We start from the raw sequence: 24798 nt of genomic DNA, 5'->3' as shown, positions 1-24798 counted from the left end.
CCCATCCGATCTTGTCTTTAGGTATGTTTCTTATTCAGTTATTATTCCTCTCAAGTTTATACAGAAAATCTAACTGTATCTTGGCCTGATATTTGTCTGGAGCCTTCTTCTAAATACTATTTCCAACATACCAGAATTGTCTATATCCATATATCAACTTATCTATCTTTCTGTTTGCCTCATATCAACAATGAGTCCCACCTGATAAAGAGTTTAAACCAAGGGAAGCAGGGTAAATAAATGACTCTCCCTGATGACAAAATCGATGGAGAGGAGAGGGAGTTGAGGGAAACTGGAAGGGGAGATGAACCATGAGAGACTATGGACTCTGAAAGACAAAATCAAACTAATAGAGCTTTCATAAGCTACCAAGCCTAGCAGGAAGAACTGAGATTTATTTAACTAGCCAGCTGCCGGGTTTCTGTGAGAACAGAAACAAAGCTGGCAGCAACATAACAGAAACAAAACCTGCGAACGTAGTTTCTAACTTCTTTAAGAAAAGGCAGGAAAGAAGAGCAAACTTCTCTCCCCTTAGAATGCTATCCTAGAGGAAACTATGCTAGCTCTAACATTAGGTTAAATAAGTAAGACTATGCTCAGGAAAGTTTAATGTGATTGCCATCTGATTAACTCCCTTCTCTATCACAGGGTACTGTTTTTTTAATTCAGTCTCACCAGATTGCCTTGAATAAGTTCCACGAGGCCCAAACTACCTCTCTCTTATTCAGCTCTTGGGGAAGAATACGTTTCTAAAAGGAGTTAATGTAGTCACAACACAACAATGGCTGGTTTTCTAATACCATCTTGCGAACAATTGGCAATGGGTTATTCGACAAGTTATTTAAATCCTCTGGGCCTCCGTTGCCTCATGGGGAGGCAGGGATTGAATCCCTCTTCAGGCCTGTAATTCCAATGCACAGAAGAGATTGTGGTTGAGTTAGTCTTGTGAACTAGTTAACATTTCTTCATTAATGTTTCTATACTCTTCCCCTGGTCTGTTCATCAGTCTGCTCTATATATATCCAAAAACACACCAGAGAACAGCAGGGATGCAAAATTATGAATCAGATTACAAAGAATTCCCAGGAAGCTTCTTGATGTGTCTGAGTTTTCTTGACCACATTAGATTTACAATAGCAAGGAACAAAACCTCAATTTGCAGAAGTTAGGTTCTCTTTGTGCACTGTCTGATTCAATTTAGGTGTAATTTCAGAATCATTTTTCCTCCATGAAGTCTGCATTTTCATTGTAGTACAGTGAAGATTCTATTCACTCTCCATTTAGAAAGAGCTGAAATTTTTCTGTGAAAAGCCAGTTTCTCCTCTGTGGTAGAAGACCAGATAATAGCATCTTCTTAGCAAGGTCAAACTTCTGAAGTTCTCTGTCCTTGTGAAGAGACATATGACATATCCCCCAAGTGATAAATGGCATATGGTCCACTCCATTCTGAAGGAGGAAAAGTGACCCCAAACACCACCACTCTCAACTCTATTTACTAACCTCTTCATATTCCTTTTTACAAGGTTATAGGTGTCATCAAAAGGACCATAATATAAAATGGAAAACAAAAAAGAAGTGGGAGGAGAAAACAGAGAAAGATGTGGCATTCTCCACGTCTACTAGAAAAGCCTTGAACCCTAAACATACATCCCTGTACATGTCTAGACAGGTCACAGAAAGAGGTATTAGACTCTCAATTCCCTAATGAAGTTTGAAGAATGTATTTAAATTAATACTTTTTGGAACATTTCATTGTACCATTTATGAAACAGCTATGAAACAATATCACTGTCCTGGTCAGAGGCTGAGTACCCCAGATACATGATGATCCTGTGATTTGCTGCTGTGTAACCGAGCAATCCAAACCCAGGTGGCTCAAAGCAGTACTCACTTTAGAATCCTTAGTAGAGGTGAGAGAGCCACCTAGATCACCCTTGAAGACTGAGGCACTCATTTCCCCGTGCCCGGGGAGTGTTGGCAGCCGGTGGATGGTTCTCAGCTAAGTTCCTCCCCGGCAATCACACTACTCCAAAAAGAACCACCCGGTCCAATGGCCAGTCCCCATTTAATGACTAGTCCTTCTCTTGGGATTGGCTAATGTCTTTTTGACAACTCCATTGCAGTTCAAGCCTTCCTCTGTGCAATCTGACCTCCTTTCCTCCCTGTAAGACTTGAACTCAAGTGCACTCCCCAATAAGTCTTTGCATAATGAAGCTCTATGTCAGAGCTCGTTTCCCAGGAAACTCAATCAAAAATCTAACAGCACCTGGAATGGCAACAATGATGGAAGAAGTGTGTTTACTTTGGAAGCCCTGGGGGGGTCCAGGTGAGACTGAATTAGCCAAGTGGGGCACTCATTAGTTACACTTAGTTACACTTGCTCCCATCAGGGAAACCTCAGAATGGCAACCAGATAACCAAGGGAAGTGGCTCTGCATGCTTCCTGGGGTGAGCCTTGCTCTCTATTCCATTCAGCATTGTGCTGGAAAACTGGCTCTGTTGGAAGGGGCAGCTGGGAGGATGGGGAGAGCTCTGATAGATATGCCTTACTGAAACCCCTGAAATAGTCTGGCTGGTTTCACACTATTGATGTTTAACAACTGGGCTCATCGAATTCCTAAATATTTCACAATAAGCTCTTGGGGACCAGTAAGGACCACCCCCAGGGCATCAGTGCCTGTGAGCACACGGTGCTGTTCGAACTCGCAAGGCAGCATGAGCACGAAACTTGGTATAAGCAGGAAAATGAGCAGAAAAGCCTGTATAAGCCTGTCAGGGGCTTAGGCTTGTTGTGGCATGAGAATCAGAAGAAGATCATAGTAACTAAGCACAGGCATCAAATGCTCTCTGGGTGAATCTGAATGCAAGGTAGACGGAGCTGCCCACATGGGAGGGTAAATGCTAAGAATACAGAGGCAGTGACCCTAGACGCAGGGACTGAGAAGCAGTGGCAACTATGAGTAAGCAGATGGTAACGAAAGGTAACCAAGTGCTGGCAAGATCAGAGACGGAAAGACAGTCCACGTGATACGAGACCGGAAGAGTCCCTGAGCAGTCCCAGTGGCGGCCCGTCCACTAGAGAGCAATCACCTTGCACCATGGGCACGGTGCCTGCAGAGCTGCGTTCCACCCCAGACAGCAGCATGGAGCTGAATGCGCTGCTCCTCCCGCTGCATCTCCATCTTCCTCATTTGCACACACGTCCTCACAATCAGCCCCTATTATTTGAAGCAATCAGAAAGAATCTGTTGCTTGAAAAGACACGAGCTTATTAACCCCAGGTCACCATCTGAACTGAAGAGCCGCGAGCCAGAAACACACGTGGTGTACAAAGGTTGTTGACATCACCAGACGCAGTCTAAAATAGAAGCCGCAACCAAGGGAGAGAGACAGAGCCATTTTCTTCCGAGGATTTAAATATTCAAGGATTGAAATATCCATCGGAAGCAGCGTAATCAAATCACTCCTTTACCCTCCTAGTGAAGGGAAGGACTGTTAGGGTCTTGGGTACCACTCAGTCATTCATTCAACAAATAGGGAATGAATGTCTATTCTAAAAGCCAACAGTATATGTTGGGATCCAGGGATCCAATAGTAATCAGAAACAGACACAAACTCTCCATCATGGAGACTAGAGTTTAGTGGAAGAAATGAATATTTTATTAAAAAAACCAAAACTGTCCAGAAAAAACATAGAACTTGACTGTGCTAAGTGCTAAGAAGGAGAGTGAGAGTTAAATGGTTCATGAGATTTCATGGTGAGGTTAAGGAGGATGTGCTTCGTTACGGAGTTCAGAGAATTCCCTAAGAAGCGATAAGGTATTGAGAGCTGAACAACGTGTTTCAGTGAATAGAGGAGGACATAGTATTGAAGAAAACTGGAAACAATTTGTGCCAAGCATATGCAAAGGGAGGAACATGGGGACTGGCCGACCTTTGGATTCGAAGCAGAGTCCGGGACCAGCGGTATCCGTATCACACAGAAGCTGAATGGAAATGGAGAAATTTCAGGCTCCATCCCAGATCTTCTTAATCTACTTCATTCTGCATTTTAACAAGATTCCCAGGTGAACTGTATAAATTGTAGCATTTGGGAGATGAAAAGAAGACTGGTGTGGCTACGTCTAAGAAAGTGAGAGGTGAGGCGCGGTATGAGCCAAGAGGGGACAGGCAAACAGAAAACAAATACGCAGAGCTTCACTGCCACATTGAGGAGTTTGGCTTTAAACTGAAAGTACTGGGAAGTTAAGAAGTGTGGATGTGTTAGGGGGAAGTAGGAGGGAATCGAGCTACAATGTAGAAACTTATTAGACAGGAGCTGAATTAAATGTGATTTGCAATTAGACTATTACAACAGACCAGGCAGGAGAACGTGAAAGTTTAAGCCCTGGACATTGAGGTGGAGTTGGAAAGAAGTGAATAAATCTAAAAAATTGTCAGGAAATAACAAAACACAATGATGGGGGTGCCTGCGTGGCTCAGTTGGTTGAGTGACTGCCTTCAGCTCAGGTCATGATCCCGGACTTCCAGGATCGAGTCCCGCATCGGGCTCCCAGCTCCTTGGGGAGTCTGCTTCTCCCTCTGACCTTCTCCTCTCTCGTGCTCTCTCTCACTCATTCTCTCTCAAATAAATAAATAAAATCTTTAAAAAAAAATTTTTTTTTCTTAAAAGAAAAGATGCAATGATGGTTTGGATTTGGAGAGGGAGAGTGATAAAATATAGGATGCTTTCAGACATACACAAGTTATTTTCATGGTGTTTGCTGATTTTTACTATCCTATTCACAGCAGCAACAATTATGCAAACAGATCCCCAATATTTGTTGAATAAATGAAAGACTGAACTGAAAAGAAAGTGTGAGGCATAGTTTTAGGGAGACGATCATGAGTTAGGCTTTGGAATCGCTAGGAGCTGAACTGTGTCCTCCAAAAAGATATGCTATAGTCCTAAGCCCCAGTACCTCTGAATGTGACCTTATTTGGAAATAGGGTCTTCGTAAACCTCAAAATGAGGTCATGCGGGATTAGGGTAGACCTTAAATCTAATGTAATGACTGGTGTCCTTATAAAGAGAGAGAGATTTAGAGACATGCAGACACACGTGGGGAAAGACAGCCACTCAAAGATGGAGGCAAAAATTGAAGAGATACTTCTACAAGCTGTGCATGCTGATTTCAGGCAACCACCAAGCCCTGGAAAAGAGGGACAAGGAAGAGATCCTCCGTCAGTGCTTCCAGAAGGAACCAACCCTGCTGACACCTTGATTTCAGATTTCTGGCCTCCAGAACTGTGAGGGAATACATTTCTCTTGCCGTAACCCTCCCAGTTTGTGGTATTTTGTTATGGTGGCCTTAGGAAACTAATACAGGAATGCATTCCTAATATCCAAGAAGAAATATTTCTTTGCCAGTGGTTTGAAATTTAGAGCTGAAACTGAGCAATTACCCTAATGAAGACTCTTAGCCAGAACCTACTTTTTTTAAGATAAACACCTTAAATTATATCCCTTTTAACCACATTGCCCTAGGAAATATGGTATCCACCTTTGTTGTAAAGAATGGTCTTTGAGATCCCATGTACCCTTTTGGCAATCCAAGGATTGAGACAAGAAAGATAGAAAAGAAAAGGAGATCTTAGGAAAGAAAACAAGATGAGGGAAAGAGCATCAAGAAAGTTGTTCTGCAGGAGTGCTCCAACTTCTGCTTCAAGGCTCAGAAAATGCTTTTCTTCTGTTTGAGACTGGTGTGTTATCTAATAACTAGATTCATTATCTCATGTGTTATCTAATGACTGGACTACAGTAGCTGCCCAGAAGTCTTTTGGAGATTTCCTCTAATTTAGTCATTACTTTTTAAGAAGGACTAGGAGATAACCTTTCTGGGCCTTTCCTAGGATGTAATCATCATCGATTCCCTCCAAGATTCTAAGGGTCATCCTTTTTTTCTCATGGGCCAGTCGACTTCACAGGTATCAGAGATCAAACTGTTCCAACAAGTTCATTAATCCTGCTGTTCTGTATCCAGCGCAGCCTCCAATATAATTGTGTTTGAGTCCCAACTAGTTGGGAATGTGGATTATCTGGGAATGAAGAACTCTTTATTCATCTTGCCTGGGCTTCTGTAGTTTCTGTGCATGACGGGTAGTCCACGCCTCCTTAAGAGCTGGCCAGGAGATATTATCCTAGGCTGGTCCTAAAGAGAGTATGGCTTTGAGCAGGGCTATGAATTAATATGAGCCACTAAAGATCAACCAGCAACATTTCACATACAGACAATTTCAAATGACACATGCTTCAAGAGTTCACATCTAGTTCAGTCACCAGGGCTTGGAAGCGTAGCTTTATAAATATAATTCATGAGGGGTGCTGAAGGATTTCAAGTTGGTCTACCTAATACAGCCAAACTCACCAAATGTGATTCTATTGTAAGGGCCTATTTAGCCAGAGCAGCTCCATCCTGACCCTCCCCCCTCCCAGGGAGATTACTTAAAAACAAGTCCCAGAAACCAGTCCCAGGTAACAAAGCCCAAATACAAGGGTGGTTCAGGCCAGGTGGAGACATCCAATGGGGGGGGTGCATACTGTCTCCCTAGCTACCAAGGAGTATGGGCCCCGCCCTTTGGGTGCCCTTTGGGTGCCAATTCTGACCAAGGTGATAGGCTAGTTCAAATATCTACTATGGGGTGAATTGTAATTCAATTGGTCACTTATGTGTGACCTAGCAGGACTGTGCAGCTTTCTCTGTATTACAATCTCATTGGTCACCTGTGCGTGGCCAGACCCAACCACATGGCCTTTGCCCTTAAAAGCTAGTCTGTAAGGCAGAGAGAGGTCGCCTCTTTGCAAGAGATGGCCCTGGCCAGTAAGTTTGATTCTTGATGCTTGGCGCGAAATAAAGCTTTTCTTTCTTTTTTTTTTAAATCTTCTTTTTTTTTTCTTTATTTTATTTATTTGACAGAGAGAAATCACAACTACGCAGAGAGGCAGACAGAGAGAGAGGAGGAAGCAGGCTCCCCGCGGAGCAGAGAGCCCGACGCGGGGCTCGATCCCAGAACTCTGGGATCATGACCTGAGCCGAAGGCAGAGGCTTTAACCGACTGAGCCACCCAGGCGCCCCAGAAATAAAGCTTTTCTTGACCTTTGCTTTGTATCAGTCTCGCTCCTTTGACCACGGACCCAACACTATCTGATAAATGATTCCTGAATGAAACTCTATCTCGAACTCTCTCTTGGAATTCCTGGAACATACAGACCAAATCAAATCAAACATACAGACCAAATCCCCCTGGTCCTACCACTATACACCTGCCTTACAATCAGAAGTAAATATTTCCACAACTCTAACCCAAATCAAACTAAAAGCCTCTAGACAATACACAGAAACGGATTTGTGCAGTAGAGAACTACAGGTGGTCAGAGAGAAATGGTTAAGGGATCTCTAGCCAGGCCTCTTTCTCCCACTGAAGTCTTACCTCTCTCCTGGGCTCCCCTTACTGCCAGCTGCTTAAATAAACTTTTGTGTTACATGGATCCTCTCTGCAGACCTAGTCATGAACCAAAATCTTATTTTTCCCCTTCCCCAACAGTAACAACCACCAAAACTAAAATAAAAGAAAGTACAAAAGCGTGAGTAAATGTTCAATTTACATGCCACTGCCAAAGTTGCCCACACATCGGGGAACAGACTGATGCTGATCAGTCTTGCTGTATTTGGCAAGCGTACAACACAGCAGCAGCGCCCTTGCCCTCCTCCTTCCCCAGCTGGGGAGGCTGGAGCTAGTCTTCCTACCTCAGCACTTGCTACTGAATCCATGTTGGGTATGAGTTGGCTCCTGCAGACTCACTAAAGCGCAAATGTCAGGCGGATGGGAGTGGACAGAAGAGAGAAATGAGTAATTTAAGACTCTGATCTCTGCTCTGATAAGAAGAGTCCAGTTTCATCAAGACCAAGGAACACTGTGAATGGGGGGTGTTGGAAGCCAACCGTGGCAACTGGGCTATACTTACGACCTTCTTTCATGGCCTCTTTAGAGGTGCCTGAGGTTCTGTAGCCAGTCTCCTTCCTTATCTTGTAAGATCTGGAGAGGGAGGGAGAAGGGAGAGAGCACCTCAAGCAGGCTCACTCTTGCTCAGTGAGAGTATGGATCCCAGCCTTTAGGATAATGTAGACCTTTTCTTGGGAGAAGATCAAGTGACCGGAAATCTTTTTTTAGCCAGGAGCAGTGGTTCTGCCATTGAAAACTCTGCCTGGATGCAGCTGTTAAGCTCGACTGATCTGGATCAGGGAAGGGATGTGAAGCTGTAGGGAGTGAAGAGTAAAAAGATAACAAAAATATAGAAAAGACAAATAGTCTTAGATACTCCTCAGTCATTTCCTGTACACAGTGTCCGTGAAGATTTAAGAGAAACGAAACCAGCAGAGGGAGAGGGAGAGAATTGGATGGGTGGGAGGGAAATGGAGGAAGAAGAGGAGGAGGGGTAAGGGGAAAGGAGGATGAAGAGGAGGAGGAGGATAAAAGGAAGGGAGACAGAAGAGGAAGAAGTGATTGAAGAGGAATACAATGAGGCTTTGAAGCTAATGCTGAACCCCATCTGGCTTCCCTAGCCCCTGGCTCTCCTGCGCCCTGTAGCCAAGGCCTCTAAGGATTATCTCCCAGGACCAGATTTTGTCAGTTCCTATTCCATAGTTAGAAAAAGCTGGGGCACCTGGGTAGCTCAGTTGGTTAAGCAACTGCCTTCGAGTCAGGTCATGATACTGGAGTCCCGGATTGGGCTCACATTGGGCTCCCAGCTCCATGGGGATTCTGCTTCTCCCTCTGACCTTCTTCCCTCTCAATCTCTCTCACTGTCTCTCTCTCTCAAATAAATAAAATAATAATAATAATAATAATAATAATAAGGTGATAACTTACTCATAGCCTTCCTTTTGATAATGACTCGGAATTAACTCAAACTGCTAGGACAGGTCCTAGTGACCCAGTAAGAAAAGCTATATCCCATAGTCCACTGGCCAAAGTTCTTTTGCTACTAAACAAGCTCTGGACTTAGTATCATGTATTTTCCTACTATATATTCCACCTTACTCTCCTCGTTTCTGACTAATTATTTTCCTAATACTCCAGCCCCTTCTTCAAAACCTGCCATCATCCACTTTTAACTAGAGGAATAGAGTCTCTGTCTTTCTCCCATCTAGTTCTTGTCTTGCTCTTGTTATCTATTCTTCCATCCTGGGTCTCCAAAAATATAAATCTTCTGGCTACCAGAGGGAGGTGGGTTGTGGGGAATGGGCAAAATAGGTGAGAGGGATTAAAAAGTACACTTATTGGGCACCTGGGTGTCTCAGTCCATTAAGCATTGGGCTTCGGCTCAGGTCATGATCCCAGGGACCTGGGATCAAGCCCCACATTGGGCTTCTTGTTCAGCGGAGAGCCTGCTCCTCCCTCTGCCTGCATCACCCCGTTTGTGCTTTCTCTCACATGCTGTCTCTCTCTGTCAAATAAATAAATAAAATCTTAAAAAAAAAATAAAAGGTACACTTATCGTGATGAGCGCTGAATAACGTATAGGATTGTTGAATCACTTCATTGTATATCTGAAGCTAATATAACACTGTTAACTACACTGGAATTAAAATTAAAAACTTAATCTAAAAAAGACATTTTAAATATACATATATAGAGAGAGAAATCCTCAGAATCTTCAACAAAAGTCGAATAAACCAAATTCAATAGTGCATTAAAAGAACTATACACCATGACCAAGTCAGATTTATCCCCGGCCTACAAGGATGATTCAACTTTGAAAATCAGTGAATCCACCACATTAACATAACAAAGGATAAAATCACATAATCATCTCAATTGCCACATAAAAGGCATTTGACAAAATTCAATACTTTCATGATAAAAACACTCAGCAAACTAGGAATAGAAGGAATTACCTCAAAATAATAAAGGCCTATATGAAAAACGCATAGCTAACACCATATTCAAGAAGACAAACTGCAAGTTTGTCCTCTAAGATCAGGAACAAGAAATGGATACCCACTCTCACCACTTTTATTCAACACAGTACTCGAAGTCCTAGACACAGAAAGGAGGCAAGAAAATGAAATAAAAGTCATCTAATTTGGAAAGGAAGAATTATTATCTCTGTTCACAAATGATTATGATCTTATATGTAAAACTTTAAAGATTCCACCAAAAAAAAAAGTTAGAACTAATAAATGAACTCAGCAAAATTGCACAATACAAAATCAACATGCAAAAATCAGTTATATTTCTATGCACTAACAATGAACACTCTAAAAAGGAAATTAAGAAAACAATTCCCTTCACAAAACATCAAAAATAACAAAATAAGAATAAACATATGAGGGGTGCCTGGGTGGCTCAGTGGGTTAAGGCCTCTGCCTTCAGCTCAGGTCATGATCTCAGAGTCCTGGGATCGAGCCCTGCATCGGGCTTTCTGCTCACCAGGGATCCTGCTTCCTCCTCTATCTCTGCCTGCCTCTCTGCCTATTTGTGATCTCTGTCTGTCAAAAAAATAAATAAAATCTTTAAAAAAAAAAAGAATAAACATATGAAAAATCCATACCATATGATGATTCATAGACCATAACTATTGCTGAAAGAAATAAAGAAGACACCAATAGGGACATCTGGGTGGCTGAGGCAGTTAAGCATCTGACTTTGGCTCAGGTCATGATCTTGGGGTCCTGGGATCAGGTCTTGTGTCAGACTCTGCTCTCAGTGGGGAGTCTGCTTCTCCCTCTCCCTCTGCCCTTTCCCCTGCTCATTCTCTCTCTCTCTCTTTCTCTCAAATAAACTAATAAAATCTTTTTAAAAAGAAAAAGAAAAAAAAAGGAAGATACAAATAAATGGGAAGACACCCATGTTCATAAATCAGAAGACTTAACATTACTAAAATGTCCATATACCCAAAATGATCTACAGATTTAATGTAATCCCTATCAAAATCCCAATGGTATTTTTTTTAACAGAAATAGAAAAGAAATCCTGAAATTCATATGAATCTCAAAGGACTCCAAATAGCCAAAACACTCCTGAGAAAAAAGAACAAATCTGGAGGCCTCACACTTCCTGATTTCAAAACATATTACAAAGCTATAGTAATCAATGCAGTATGCTACTAGCATAAGGATAGATGTATATGCCAATGAACAGAACAGAGTGCCCAGAAATAACTCCCATGTACATGGTCAAATAATCTTCAACAAGGATACCAAGTCTACAAAATACAGAAAGGATACTTTTCTGCAACAAATGGTGCTAGGAAAACTGGATATCTTTCTGCAAAAGAATGAACTTTGATCCTTGCCTTATACCATATACAAAAATCAACTAAAAAATGGATAAAGACCTAAACATAAGACCTGCAATTTTAAAACTATAAGAAGGAATCATAGAGGAAAAGCTCCCTGATTTTGGATTGGGCAATGATTTCTCAGATATAACACCAAAGGAGAGACAAAACTGAAAACAGACCAACAGGAGTACATCAAACTTAACTTCTGCACATCAAAGGAAAGAATGGGAGAAAACATTTGCAAACTATATATTTGACATCCTACATCTCTTACAACAAGAACCAAAAAAAGCAAATAACCTCTTTGAAAAATGAGTGAAGGACTTGAATAGATGTTTCTTCAAAGAAGATAAACAAATTGCCAGAAAGCATATGAAAACAATAATCAATGATTATCATAAAATGCAAACAAATAATGCATACCCATTAAGATGCTGCTTTCAAGAGGAGGAGGAGGAAGAAAAAGAAGGAGGAGGAGGTAGAGGACAAGGAGGAAAAGGAGGGGAGTAGCAGGGGAGGAAGAGAAGGAGAAAAGAAGTGTTGGTAGAGATGTGGAGAAATTAGAACCTCTGTGCCCTGTTGATAGGAATGTAAAATGGTACAACTACTATGTAAAACAATATGGAGGTTCCTCAAAAAACTAGAAATAGAATTATCATATGACCCAGCAATCCAACATCTTGTTATATACACAAAGAATTGAAAAAAGGATAAAGAAAACAGACACACAAACACACACACACACACACACACACAATGTGATATCAGTCAGCCTTTAAAAAGAAGGAAATCCTGTCACATGGATGAACCATGATGACATCATGCTATATGAAATAAATCAGTCACAAAAAAGATATATACTACATGATTCCACTTATACGAAGTATAAGTAGTCAAACTCATAGAATCAAAATAAAATGTGATCACCAAGGGCTGGGGCTAAGGGGTGAATGAGTACTTGTTCAACGGGTAGAGTTTCAGTTTTGCAAGATGAAAAAGTTCTAGAGAGGTGTTAATATGTATATACTTAACACTATTGTACTACCCAGTTAAAAATGCTTAAGATAGTAAATTTAGTGTTATGTGTCCTTTACTACAATTTATTAAAATGTCAAACAACCCCAGGGCCCATCAGCAGATGAATGGATAAACAAATTGTGGCTATATACATAAAAGGAATTCAGCCATAAAAAGGCATAGAGTACATGTGATAATCTGGTGAACCTCGAAACCACTACACTAAGTGAAAGACACCAGATACAAAAATTCACATATTATATGGCTCCATTTATAGGAAATTTGCAGAATTGTTTAGTCACATATACAGAAAGCAAATTAATGACTGCCGGGGATAGGGGAAAGGGGAAAATGTGGAATAACTAACTGCTCAGTAGATAGAGGACTTTCTTTAGGGACATTGAATTAGACATAGGTAGTCATTGCTCAACATTGTGAATGTACTAAATGCCACTGAATTATTCACTTTAAAATAGTTAATTTTAGGGATGCCTCAGTGGCTCAGTTGGTACACCATCCAACTCTTGGTCTCTCTTGGTCTTAGGGTTGAGTTCAAGCCGCACAATGGGTGTGGAGCCTACTTTAAAAAATAAATAAATAATGGGGCGCCTGGGTGGCCAGTCACTTAAGGATCCGACTCTCGGTTTCCACTCAGGGCATGATCTCAGGGTCGTAAGATTGAGCCTCACACCGGGCTAAGGCTGGGGCGGGGGGGTTTGCTTGAGATTCTCTCTCCTTCTGCCTCTGCCCCTCCCATTCATGCTCTCTCTCTAAAATAAACAAATAAATCATTAAAAATAAATAAAGTAGCTAATTTTATATGGTGTGAATTTCACTTCAATTAAAAAAAATAAATAAACCATTATACTATGCCAAGCTCTTGGATCAACAATTTCTTACTATCTAACTATATTAAATAATACAATTGGGACCACCCACCATAAATCCCCTGTTTTAAATCCTACCACCTTGCATGCAATCCACACCTTACCTCATTACTACCTCATTTCATGCTAAGAAAACGAGGTGTCCGTCTCATTTGAAGTTAACTCTTCCAAATCCCTCCATCTTTCTTTCAGCTCATTCTCCCAACTTTCCCTCTTCTCTTAAATATTCCATTTCTTCTTTTCTATTCTTTTCTCCTCTTAACCTATAAATAGTACCAAGTCTTCCCCCCCACCCAAATCCCACTAATGCTGTACTGCTTTCTACAATTTGTCTCCTTCCATTCTCTGCCAAGTTTCTCAAAGAGCAGTCAACACAGAGTGAAGTCACTTGTGCTTCCATTTACCATTCACCTCCCCAAGCCTCCAGGCTATCAAATTTAATGAATGTGTAAGGCTTTATTTTAAAAATGAGTCCTTGGGGCACCTGGGTGGCTCAGTGGGTTAAAGCATCTGCCTTCGGCTCAGGTCATGATCCCAGGGTCCTAGGATCGAGCCCCGCATCGGGCTCTCTGCTCAGCGGGGAGCCTGCATCCTCCTCTCTCTCTGCCTCCATCTCTGCCTGCTTCTCTGCCTACTTGTGATCTTCGTCTGTCAAATAAATAAATAAAATCTTTAAAAAAAAAAAAATGAGTCCTTTGCTTCCCATGGTCTTTGGTTGCTATTTTCTCCATCCACTCTTAAAGTATTCTTATTCCCAAAGACCTGTTGTTAGCCCATTCATGCTGCATGCTCCAGTGTAATTTCATCCACTCTTGAGGTTTTAACAACCACCTACATGATGATGATGAGTCTCTAACCTATACCTCTGATTGAGACTTTTCCCAAAGCTGCAGACACCTACCCAGTTTCTTACTCAAACTTTCCACCTGGGTGCCCCATAGGAACCTCAAACTCAGCACGTCTAAGATAGCGCATCAGCCTTCATACAAAGCTTTCTCCCTCTCTATCACCCTTAGCCACCCAATTAGCCAAGCCAAAAACCTGAAAGTCACCTTTGAATCTTTGCAATTCCTCATGCCACTTTCTTCTTTAAATGTATCTTGAAATCACCTAATTCTGCTAATTATACCACTTAAGTATTTCTCAGATTTCTAGATGAGATGATGAAACCATGTCACCCCCTCCCTCAAATTCTCCCATGCCTTTCCATTGCACACAACATAAAATGAAAATTCCAAGGCCCCACATCAGCTGCCATCCCTCCCAAACCACATGGCTTATAGTTTGGTTCCCATTCCAGGCCTCTAGCCACATGTGTCCCTTTCTGTTCCTCAAACACCCAAGTTCATTCGTACCTCTAGGTTGTGCCACTCTAGGTTTCCTCTTCCTGGAAAGGTTTCCTGCCAGTTCTTTGCACGGTTGGCTCTTTCCTCGTATCCATTTCTCAACACAGAAGACATCTCCAAGAGCCCTCATGTTGCCCCACTATCTTCAACAAGCAGACTCTCTTGAACACATCACCACTTTTATTATTTTTCACGGCATTTATCACTATTTGAATCATCTGATTGGTATATTCCTCACTGTTTACTAGGATAAGCAGTTATCATTTTGGGAAAATACATTTGCTTAACTTGGTTTTGGTCCGTCTCTCTGCTAGAATTTAAAATGTATGAGAGCTGAGACCTTGTATATATCCTATACAGCACATTCCAGTCCCTCTTCTGGCAGATCATGGATTCCTGGTGTGGTATTGCTCCTGGTGTGATATTGCTACTGTCCTAGCATGTTTTATGCCTGGTCTTAACTGAAATATGACAGAGAAAGAGAAAGACAAGAAAACGTTCCTTTCTGAGAGGAGTCTGGAGCTCCCAGTTTCTGAGTGGTGCTAAAATTATCTAAGCCCTCACAGTAATAGCACCATGTTCACATAAATACTCCATGACTCAACATTTATTAGGCACCTTCTATGTGCCTTGTACTATATTAAGGGTTGTGTAGGTGTGATATTGTGGTTTATATTAAGAAATATATATTTGGTCTTTGTGCCAGTTTCTGGCACAGAACTCCTAAAACTCTTGTGATTTCCTAAGTGATGAGCGCGATAAAGGCAGCTTTTGTTGTGTTGGTGAGTGACTTTTAGAAAGCCCCTTGAAAACCTAAAGATGGGATTGATTGCCAGAAAAACGTGCCATGTGATTTGAGGGCTAGAACTTTCAGTCCCACTTCCCTGACCTCCTGGAAGGGGAGAGGGGCTGAAGAGAGAGTTCAGTCACCAATGGCTACTGATTTAATCAATCATCTATGTAATTAAGCCTCCATAAAAACCCAAAAGTATGGGATTTGGAAAGCACATGTAGATATTTGAAGAAGAATGGTATGCCTGGAGAGTGCTTGGAGGCTCCATGCCCTTTCCCACCTACCCTGACTGATGTTATCTCCTCATCTGGCTACTGGTTCTTATCCTTTAATTCCTCTGTAATAAATTGGGATTTCCTGAGTTCTATGAGCCACTCTAGCAAATAAATCAAGCCCAATCGGGGGTTCTGGGAACCTCTAGTTTCTAGTCAATTGGTCAGAAGTGCACAAACCACCTGGAATTGTGACTGGGGTCTGAAGTCCAAGGAGGGAATCTTGGAACTCTCCAGTGTGTAGTGGCTTGATCACAGAAGCATGGGTAACAACACAGGTAACAGGCACAGATTGGTATCTGAAGCTGAGGGCAGTCTTGTGGGATGGAGTTGTTTTTTTTAAGGTGCGGAGGAACAGAGAATCTTTTTGTTGTTATTGTTGAAGGAGGTTTGTTTGTTTTTGTGATTTTTTAAATTTTTTTAATTTCTTTTCAGTGTATCAGAATTCATTGTTTATGCACCACACCCAGTGCTCCATGCAATACACGCCCTCCATAATACCAAACACCAGGCTCGCCCAACCTCCCACCCCTACCCCTTCAAACCCTCGGATTATTTTTCAGAGTCCAAAGTCTCTCATGGTTTGTCTCCCCCTCCAATTTTCCCCAACTCCCTTCTCCTCTCCATCTCCCCATGTCCTCCATGTTATTTCTTGTGCTCCACAAATAAGTGAAACCATATGATAATTGACTCCAGAGAGAGAATCTTAAGCTGGCTCCATGCCCTGTGTGGAGCCTGATGCAGGGCTCAATCTCACAACCCTGAGATCATGACCTAAGCTGGAATCAGGAGTCAGATGCTTAACCGACTGAGCTACCCAGGAGCCCCGGGGGTGGAGATTTTAACCTGTGGAATCTGACGCTATCTCCCAGTAGATAGTATCAGAATTGAGTTAAATTGTAGAACAGCTGGCTGGTGTCAGAGAATTGTTTGGTGCTGTGAGTAAAAAAACCCACATGTTGGAACCAGGTGCTCAGAAGCTTTAGTGGTTACACTGGGGAATTCGGCACTCTCTCTCTGACCTTAAAAAGCTCATTTTTATCAGGGAAGACACACCAGAAACTAATTGTGGTAATCAAATATCCCAGATTATCGGAGATGATTCTGATTGCTGGGTCCCATGTACTGCTTTGTGATTCACAATATATTGAGTTTGTAACGATCAACTTAACTTATAAAAGATAAGTATAAATTCTTGTATAAAAGAACTTATATAAAGTTCTTTCAGAGTATGAGGGAATTAATTCTGCTGGTACAATCAGGGGAAGCTTCACAGAAGATCAGTTAGTTGGATCTCCTTGCTATGTAAATATAGCATTTTTTCCAACTGGAGAAGAGAAACAGCATTACAGCAAAGACAAAAATATGAATAAATGGAGGGAGACAAAACATAAGTGACTCTTAATCTCACAAAACAAACTGAGGGTTGCGGGGGGGAGGGGGTTTGGGAGAGAGGGGTGGGGTTATGGAAATTGGGGAGGGTATGTGCTATGGTGAGTGCTGTGAAGTGTGTAAACCTGGCGATTCACAGACCTGTACCCCTGGGGATAAAAATACATTATATGTTTATAAAAAATAAACAAAAGATTAAAAAAAAACAAGAAAATATGAATAAATGTGCAGAAGTTAGTAGGATCATCAAGTTCTGGGGGGTGGGGAGAGAAAAATAAAAAAAAAAAAACCCACAAAGATAAATGGCTACAGAATGATGGGAATTTTGTGGTCGAAAGCCTTGAATATCATGGTGAGGAAGGTTGATTTTTTTTTTTTTCACCCCCTTGAATTCATTGGTTCCACACACTGTGCTCAACTGGGTGGCTCTGTTAGTTAAGCACCTGACTCTTCATTTCAGCTCAAGTCACGATCTCAGAGTTGTGAGATGGTGCCCCAAGTTGGACTCCAAGCTCAGCACAAAGTCTGCTTGATATTCTCTCTCTCCCTCTGCCCCTACCCCTATGCTATAAATAAATGGATTAAAAAACAAACAAATTAATTAATTTAAAAAAAATTGCCTGGACAGCTTGTTTAAAAGACTTATTTCTGGGGGTCACATCTGGATAATCTGGATAATCTGACTCAGACCATTTGTAATGGATCCCTGGAATCTTCCTGAGAAATTTGTATGATGAGCTCGGGTTGGGAAACATGGTTATAGAAAATGTAGAAAGCCCTTTTCAGTCTTGCTTCACTGGCCTTACAAAGATCCAAAACTGGTCAGCTCAGTCTTCAGGAGTTCCCAAATAGGCCAGGAAGTAGACAGTTCCATATCTATTGGAAAACAGGCTCTAAATTTAGTCCAGCTGTTACTGTCCATTGTCTAGCGTGCTTGGGCACTCAACGTCCATGGGGCTGCAGCCTTCCGCCACCCTCACCATGTACCCACTGCACGCAACTGAGCTTCTGACTCAGTGTCCTCATCAGCAACCAGTTTTCTGCTAGACCTGTAGCTTCTGGAAGAACTCCAGGTTACTTGGTTGGGGTCTGACAACCTGCTTAGCCCCAACACTCCTCTCTCTGTGGGACTGGACCATTGCTGAAGGTTTTACTCCAAAGTAGAGAGAACTCCAGGGACAGTTGTCTTCACCAGGATCATCAGAGTTGTGTCAAAGGTTTTTAGCAGAAGGATGACATAATTGGGCCTATGTTTTAGGAGGATGGATTACCAAAAAATAGAGGCAAATGCAGGAACACATTTAGAAAGCTGCTCTTCTAGTTTAGAGGAAAAGAGATTGAAGAATTTTGCAAAGCAGCAGCCAATAAAATGCAGAAGAAGGGAGTGGGACCTTGGGTACAGATTAGGGGCAGAAGGAACAAAAGAAAAGATAAAGCCAAGGTTTCTAGTTTTATAAAGTGAAGTTTTAGCTGAATTAGCTCTTTGTTTCCATATAACTTGTTATTTATTTTTTAATTTCACTCTAAGTTTTCATTGTGTGGGAAGAACCATCATTCAGTGATATCTCAATGTCGCCTCCCACTTGCAAAAAATACTGTAACAAGTACCACAGTGTGAAAGCCTTTCTCCTGGCCTGAGCTCATTTTCTCCATCGCAAATATCAAAAGCGCCTGGAAATGCACAAAGCAATCATTTCAAGAACCAAAAGTAATGCCATTATTCTCACCCCAAAGTAATCCCTTTAAACATTATTTTAGAAAAATAAAAAGCATTAATAGTTTATCTTTTTTTAATTATTTCTTATTTTTTAATTTCTTTCCAATGTACCAGAATTCATTGTTTATGCACCACACCCAGTGCTCCATGCAATACGTGCCCTCCATAATACCCACCACCCATCCTCCCACCCCCTACCCCTTCAAAACGCTCAGATTGTTTTTCAGAGTCCACAGTCTCTCATGGTTCGTCTCCCCCTCCAATTTCCCTCAACTCCCTTCTCTCCATCTCCCCATGTCCTCCGTGTTATTAATAGTTTATCTTAAAGATGAGACTCCTTTTGCATTCAAAATTGGTAACCTAAAAAAAAAAAAGGCAAGCTACTCATCTTTTTGTCTCCCTTTATTTTTTTCACATGACTACTTCAGCTTTATTTAAAATTCTTACCTCTCACTAATTTGAACTAATTGAACTCTCCTGAGTATCCAAGAGAATATTTCTCTTGAGATTCTGAGAGATGTGCTTAGTTTTAGGGTAGATTTACTTTTGGACCTTCCAAGTATCATTCAATTTCTAGAGCGGTTGTCCTAAAACAAAACAACCCTCTAACGTTCAAATGCTGTCCAGTTGTCCTATCCTGAGTCCCTGAAAGACTATAGCCGCCTCCTTTACTCTGCTTCAAGTTGCCAAGTAGAACCAACAATAAAATTAAGCAGTAAACCAGGTGATGAATTCCTCACTCCTGCCTTGGCTAATGTCCAACCCTAAATTAGAACACAACTAAACCCTCAGGTTTTACTTACAAAGAAACTTGATTCAAATGCTGAGCCCACCCACCCCTGAACTGTAAGTTTGTCTTTCCCTTTTTTTTTTAATATTTTATTTATTTGACAGAGAGAAATCACAATTAGGCAGAGAGGCAGGCAGAGAGAGAGGAGGAAGCAGGCTCCCCGCGGGGCAGAGAGCCCGATGTGGGGCTCCATTCCAGGACCCTGGGACCTGAGCGGAAGGCAGAGGCTTTAACCCACCCAGGCGTCCCAAGTTTGTCTTTCTGACTTGTCAGCCATAACTGCTGGAGAGGTCACTACGAGCCTGTAAACAAAAGCAACTCTTTCTTTTACCAGAATTTTGTTTTTCCTGGCTTTCTTCTTTCAACAAAGTAAGGTAATGATTGCCAAACTCCACTTCTCTTATGTCCCCCAATTACGTTCCCACTGTGGAGAGAGACTTAACAACATGGACTGCAAACTCATTTTCCTCTTTGATGAGTTTGTTTCAGTCCCCTGTGTTCAGGAAGGAGGAACAACCCCTCTTCCCAAAGAGTAGATGGATAATTGCTTACAAATAAGAAGCACGCTCCTGGCCAGAGGAAGGGGGTTGCCAACTCCCTCCTTGGTATCACGTTTGTTGCCAAACAGCTATTGGTAGACTGTCCGTGATTTTCCACACTCCAGATTCAAAGGGAGGGATGTTCCTTGTTCAGATGAACCAGAGAAGAGAGAAAATAAAGGAGCAGCAGGTGTGGCCTAATTCCCTACGGCCTGAACTTCTGACAAGAAAAGCCTCCTACACCTGCATGTAAGAACAAAGCTCAACTACAACAGGAATTTGGAATCTGAGGCCAAGTCACCAACAATGGTTTGGAACTGCCTTAAACCAAGTTGCAAAGAAAGTCAACACAAGCTAGGACCTGACGGGATGTTTGAGGCCTCGACATGTCCCTTCTTTGTCTTCTTCCTCCCCGGTTGCTGTTTAAGAGTAGAGATGGCAGGACCTGGACCCAGAGTTCTCAGGAAATTCAAGAAGAAACGCTTCTATGGAACAAAACTAAATTTACATATCTTCTGAAAAATGCCCTCATTTTTAGTAAAATCCCGTGTACTGGCAAGTGGAGCAAATCCAGCTGTATTCCTCCCAGGAAGAAAAGGAGAGAGGATGTAAAAGAGCCAAAGGTGTCTATACTGCAAGCCTGATAGCCACATCAGATTTTCAACCCTTCCCCCAGGGGTAAACATAGGCTCCACGTTACAGATATTGTGAATGAAGCTTGGAAATGTCACATCACTAGCTCAAGGTCAAATGACTAAAAGAAGGCAGAGCCTGAATCTGAACCTGGTGTAGCCAGACTTCAAACCCGGGGTTTGTCCTTTGTTCTAGTAGCTTCCAAACGCCAGCCCCTGGGTTTACGCTAGCCCGGCCATTCTCAGGACCCACCTGGGTAGCACTGTCAAAATGCCTGGGCCACAGGCTCTAGGGAATCGAATCCAATAGGTCTGGAACAAGACCTGAAAAACTGTGTTTTTTAAGAAATCTCCTTGACATTTTTCTGCTGCCAGACTTGGGAACCATGGCAGAATGTAAGTCTCCTAAGCTTTTCCCCCTGGCAATTAATTAATTGATTTCATGGAAATCTTAGCTCATCTCGGAAATAGAAGTATAATGCACCTGTCACTCTTAGGCAATGTATCTGCTCTATGAAATTATTTTCAACATATTTAAAGTCCCAGCATTCCTTTAGAAAATGTCCTTGAGGTGGGACTTAGGGGTGCTTCCTTATGTTCAAAAAGTCCATTCTTGGGGCTAATTTATCACCTACCATTGTCTTGCTGCAAAACTCCGTAGTTCCCGGCAGGGTTACAGACTTTCCTTGCCCCCTGGTGGCTCACCATGCCAGGACTACTGATGCTCAGGGCAAAATCCCCATCTCTCAGATAGTTTTGATTTACTGCACCTTTGGGGCTTTACTTATTTTAGACGTAGGCCTATGCACAGGTTTCAACCAATTTTCTAAAATACGCTTCTTCCTAAGACAGCTGTTATTTTGGCTTCTTGCTAAGGACTCTGTTGAGCATCTCTTTGGGACCTGAGGTGAAGCTTTTTATATCCTTATACTCTCCAGTTAAATGTTCTTCCCCACCCCCAGGTTGAGGTCTCCAGAGCTATTTCTTCTACTCCCTCACCCTTTTTCTGTTTAGGGATCCACAGCTAGACTAAAGCATGGCAGTGAATTGTGATCCAGGGTCAAATCTAGCCTGGCACCCATTTTTGTAAATAATCTTTTATTGGAACACAACTGGCCGCATTCATTTGCCTGCCTCTGGCTGCTCTCACACAACAGTAGCAAAAGCGTGTAGATCCAAGTAGGCAGAGACCATAAGCCTTCAAAGCCAGAAGTCTCTGCTATCTGGCCCTTTACAGAAAAAGGTTGCCAATCCCTGGACTAAAGGAACATTTCCAGTGAAAATATGTATAAGTTTCCTCTGACAGAGAAACATCACCTATACCTCCAGGGTCACCTCAAACCACATATGCTATGAGAATTTTGTCGTTTGCCTGTTTTTCTTTATTTCTAATCCATAACTGCAGGGTACAACATTCATGCTCTTTTTTTCAGTACCGTGTTTGGATTTCACTGGTTATTAAAGAGGCACTATTGGGACCTAACAACGACAGACAGTCTTGTCGATAAAAGCCGCTCTTTAATACATAACGAATCACCTTGTTACTTGTGTGAGGGTAAGGGGTATGGAGAAGACTATGGGAATCTCTATTAATTTGTCGTAATTCTCTCCAATTAACCTTTCCTCCATCTACTAAAATGAACCCATTTCACCAACTTGTAACTTGTATTGCTGATAAGAAAAAGAAACAACTTTTCTTTTCCATTTCTCCAAGCTGTCTCGATAACTGTCAACGGTACAAAGTATATATCTAATAAAATATTAACCCAGGAAAATACGTTTTTAGGGGGAAAACAGTCTCATTTCTTTCTATGAAAATAAAAAAACAACATGCCTTAAAAACCTCATCACTATTTTCAAATCCCACAAAAGTCACTTTAAAAATCTTGGGGATTTGATAATTCACGACTGTAGAAGAGCAACTGGCTTTTTTTTTTTTTTTTTTATTTTTTTTATTTTTATTTGCATTTATTCTGTGCAAATTTACTCCCGGGCCATAAGTTTTTGTTTCTTCAGTTTCTTCTGAGATATCTTTTTCTTCTGTGCAACCTCCTCTTCTGGTTTAGGAACAATCTGCTCTTTTTCAGTAAGGATCATCTCAATGTGGCAGGGAGAGCTCATGTACGGGTTAATCCGACCATGAGCCCTGTAAGTCCTACGCCGCATCTTGGGGGCTTTGTTCACCTGAATGTGCTCAATGACCAGAGAATCGACATCTAAACCCTTAAGTTCAGCATTACTCTCTGCGTTTTTAAGCATGTGCAGTAAAAATTCAGCACTCTTCTTGGGCCACCGACCTTGTGTCCAGCCCCACTGTTTGGCCTGGGCACACCTACCAACTCCACCATTGTAGCGACGGAATGGCACACACTGCTTCTGCAAAGTGACGTCTTTCAGATACTTGGTGGCTTTTCGGATATGCATACCCTTGATGGCCTGGGCAGTTTCTCGTGTGTTCTTAAAGTGAACACGGAGATTTGAACCTCTTGACTTGCATGATTTCGTAGGATTTTCCGGGTCAAGCGAATAGCGAACCATTTTCAGAGGTCACCCCAGGCCGCTGAGAGGAAGAGGAAGACCGGTGGCTCCTGGGAGAATTCCGAGCAACTGGCTTTTAACTGAAATCTGCCGCCTGTCTTTGCACTCACGAGCCTGGCCAAGTTATTGAATTTAAAAGTACCAGCGCGCCCTCTTGTGGTGCATTGCCGTTACTATTCTTTTCTACCCTTCATTTAGAAGTTCGGCAGTAACCCATTAAATTTTATTTAAGTTTCTTTACAAGAGACCACTCTATCTTACATTTCACCTGTGATTGATTCCTATGGAACAATAATCAATAATACATGCTCACATAATGAACTGCTAAAATTACACTGGGCTGTAATGAAATATGATTATCTCTGTTTGACACCCACCTTGAGTTCCCAAGAACAGAAATAAACCTATCGCCCATTTTTGTCTAGAGACTACTTCATAGGAGAAAGAAACATAAAATCTACAACTATCATGTTCTGGCATATCAGGTGTTCTAAAGAATTTCTACCTACTCCACTTCCAGTTGGAGGATGTGGCTGTATACATAAGTGTAATATTTTTATTAAAGGGCACACGAAGATTTTCATATAGAGAAAAACAAAAAGGCTTTATGAAAGTCAAATCTACATCCCAGTCTCTGGTTCTCTCCTTCCAAGGGGAGCTCTGGGTACCTGTTCTGGACTCTTGACTATGCATTCATTGGTTTTGGCTACACTGCGAGCTCCAAGGACCCCCATGTTATATTTTGGCACCGGTGAGACCATCCATCTACCCATAATGTCTCCTCTGGACTGCCTGAGCTTTTTCTGTTGTTACTTTTTAAAATATGTACAAGTCCTACCACTTATCAGCGTAACTGGAAACGCTTGAGCAAGTTACTTTAATGCTCTCGGCTTTACATCCTCATCTGTAAAATGGAGGTGTTAATACTGACAGTCTCCTATAGCTGTCATGAGGATTAAACACAGGATGAAAGTTAAGGTATCTGTTTTAGGGCTGGGCACATAAGGAGATTCATAACTGTTACCATCAATATTACCATTAGGTTTCTGAACATTTCAACACTGATTTTTTAATGTTCCCCTTCTCTTTTTATCACTCTCCAATTTTCTGTATATTTTTGGTCTGTTTTATCAAATTTTTGTTTATGTTTCCTTACTGTGTGGCAATGGAAAAGCTAGATTTAAAAGCGGGAGTTTGGGCACCTGGGCAGCTCAGTTAAGCATCTGCCTTCGGCTCAGGTCATGATCCCAGAGTCCTGGGACTGAGCCCAGCATCAGGCTCTCTGCTCAGCAAGGAGTCTGCTTCTCCCTCTGTCCCTCACCCCACTCAAGCTCTCTCTCTCTCTTTCTCAAATACATAAACAAAACATTTAAAACACAAACAAGCAAACAAACAAACAAATAAAAGTGTGGGTTCTTGGGGCACCTGGTGGCTCAGTCTGTAGAGCATACAACTCTTGATCTTGGAATCATGAGTTCAAGCCCCACGTTGGGGGTAGAAATTACTTTAAAAAAAAAAAAAAGTGTAAGTTCTTGTTTCAGAACCCTGC

At 41.8% G+C, this 24798-nt stretch overlaps 1 protein-coding gene and 1 long non-coding RNA gene across 2 annotated transcripts in view; both read right to left on the bottom strand.

Moving 5' to 3' along the window:
* Positions 1-24798, bottom strand: part of LOC123939688 — a 92094-nt gene that overhangs the window by 10704 nt on the left and 56592 nt on the right. The gene's annotated exons all lie outside the window — the stretch shown is intronic.
* LOC123939687 (60S ribosomal protein L17) lies at positions 1313-23284 on the bottom strand. The gene is made up of 3 exons (XM_046001469.1): positions 22680-23284; positions 11300-11310; positions 1313-1323 (listed from the first exon to the last, which is right to left on the bottom strand). The coding sequence occupies exon 1, from the start codon at positions 23247-23249 to the stop codon at positions 22695-22697; it is 555 nt and encodes a 184-aa protein (XP_045857425.1). The 5' UTR covers positions 23250-23284; the 3' UTR covers positions 1313-1323; positions 11300-11310; positions 22680-22694.

Source organism: Meles meles, chromosome 4 (genome assembly GCF_922984935.1).
Source record: "Meles meles chromosome 4, mMelMel3.1 paternal haplotype, whole genome shotgun sequence".
NCBI classification, from domain to species: domain Eukaryota; kingdom Metazoa; phylum Chordata; class Mammalia; order Carnivora; family Mustelidae; genus Meles; species Meles meles.
The sequence above is the reverse complement of the archived record's forward strand: the minus strand, read 5'-3'. Positions and strand labels throughout refer to the sequence as shown.

Excerpts from the sequence above, each read along its gene's own strand:
- LOC123939687 (XM_046001469.1), bottom strand. The coding sequence starts at position 23,249 with ATGGTTCGCTATTCGCTTGACCCGGAAAATCCTACGAAATCATGCAAG.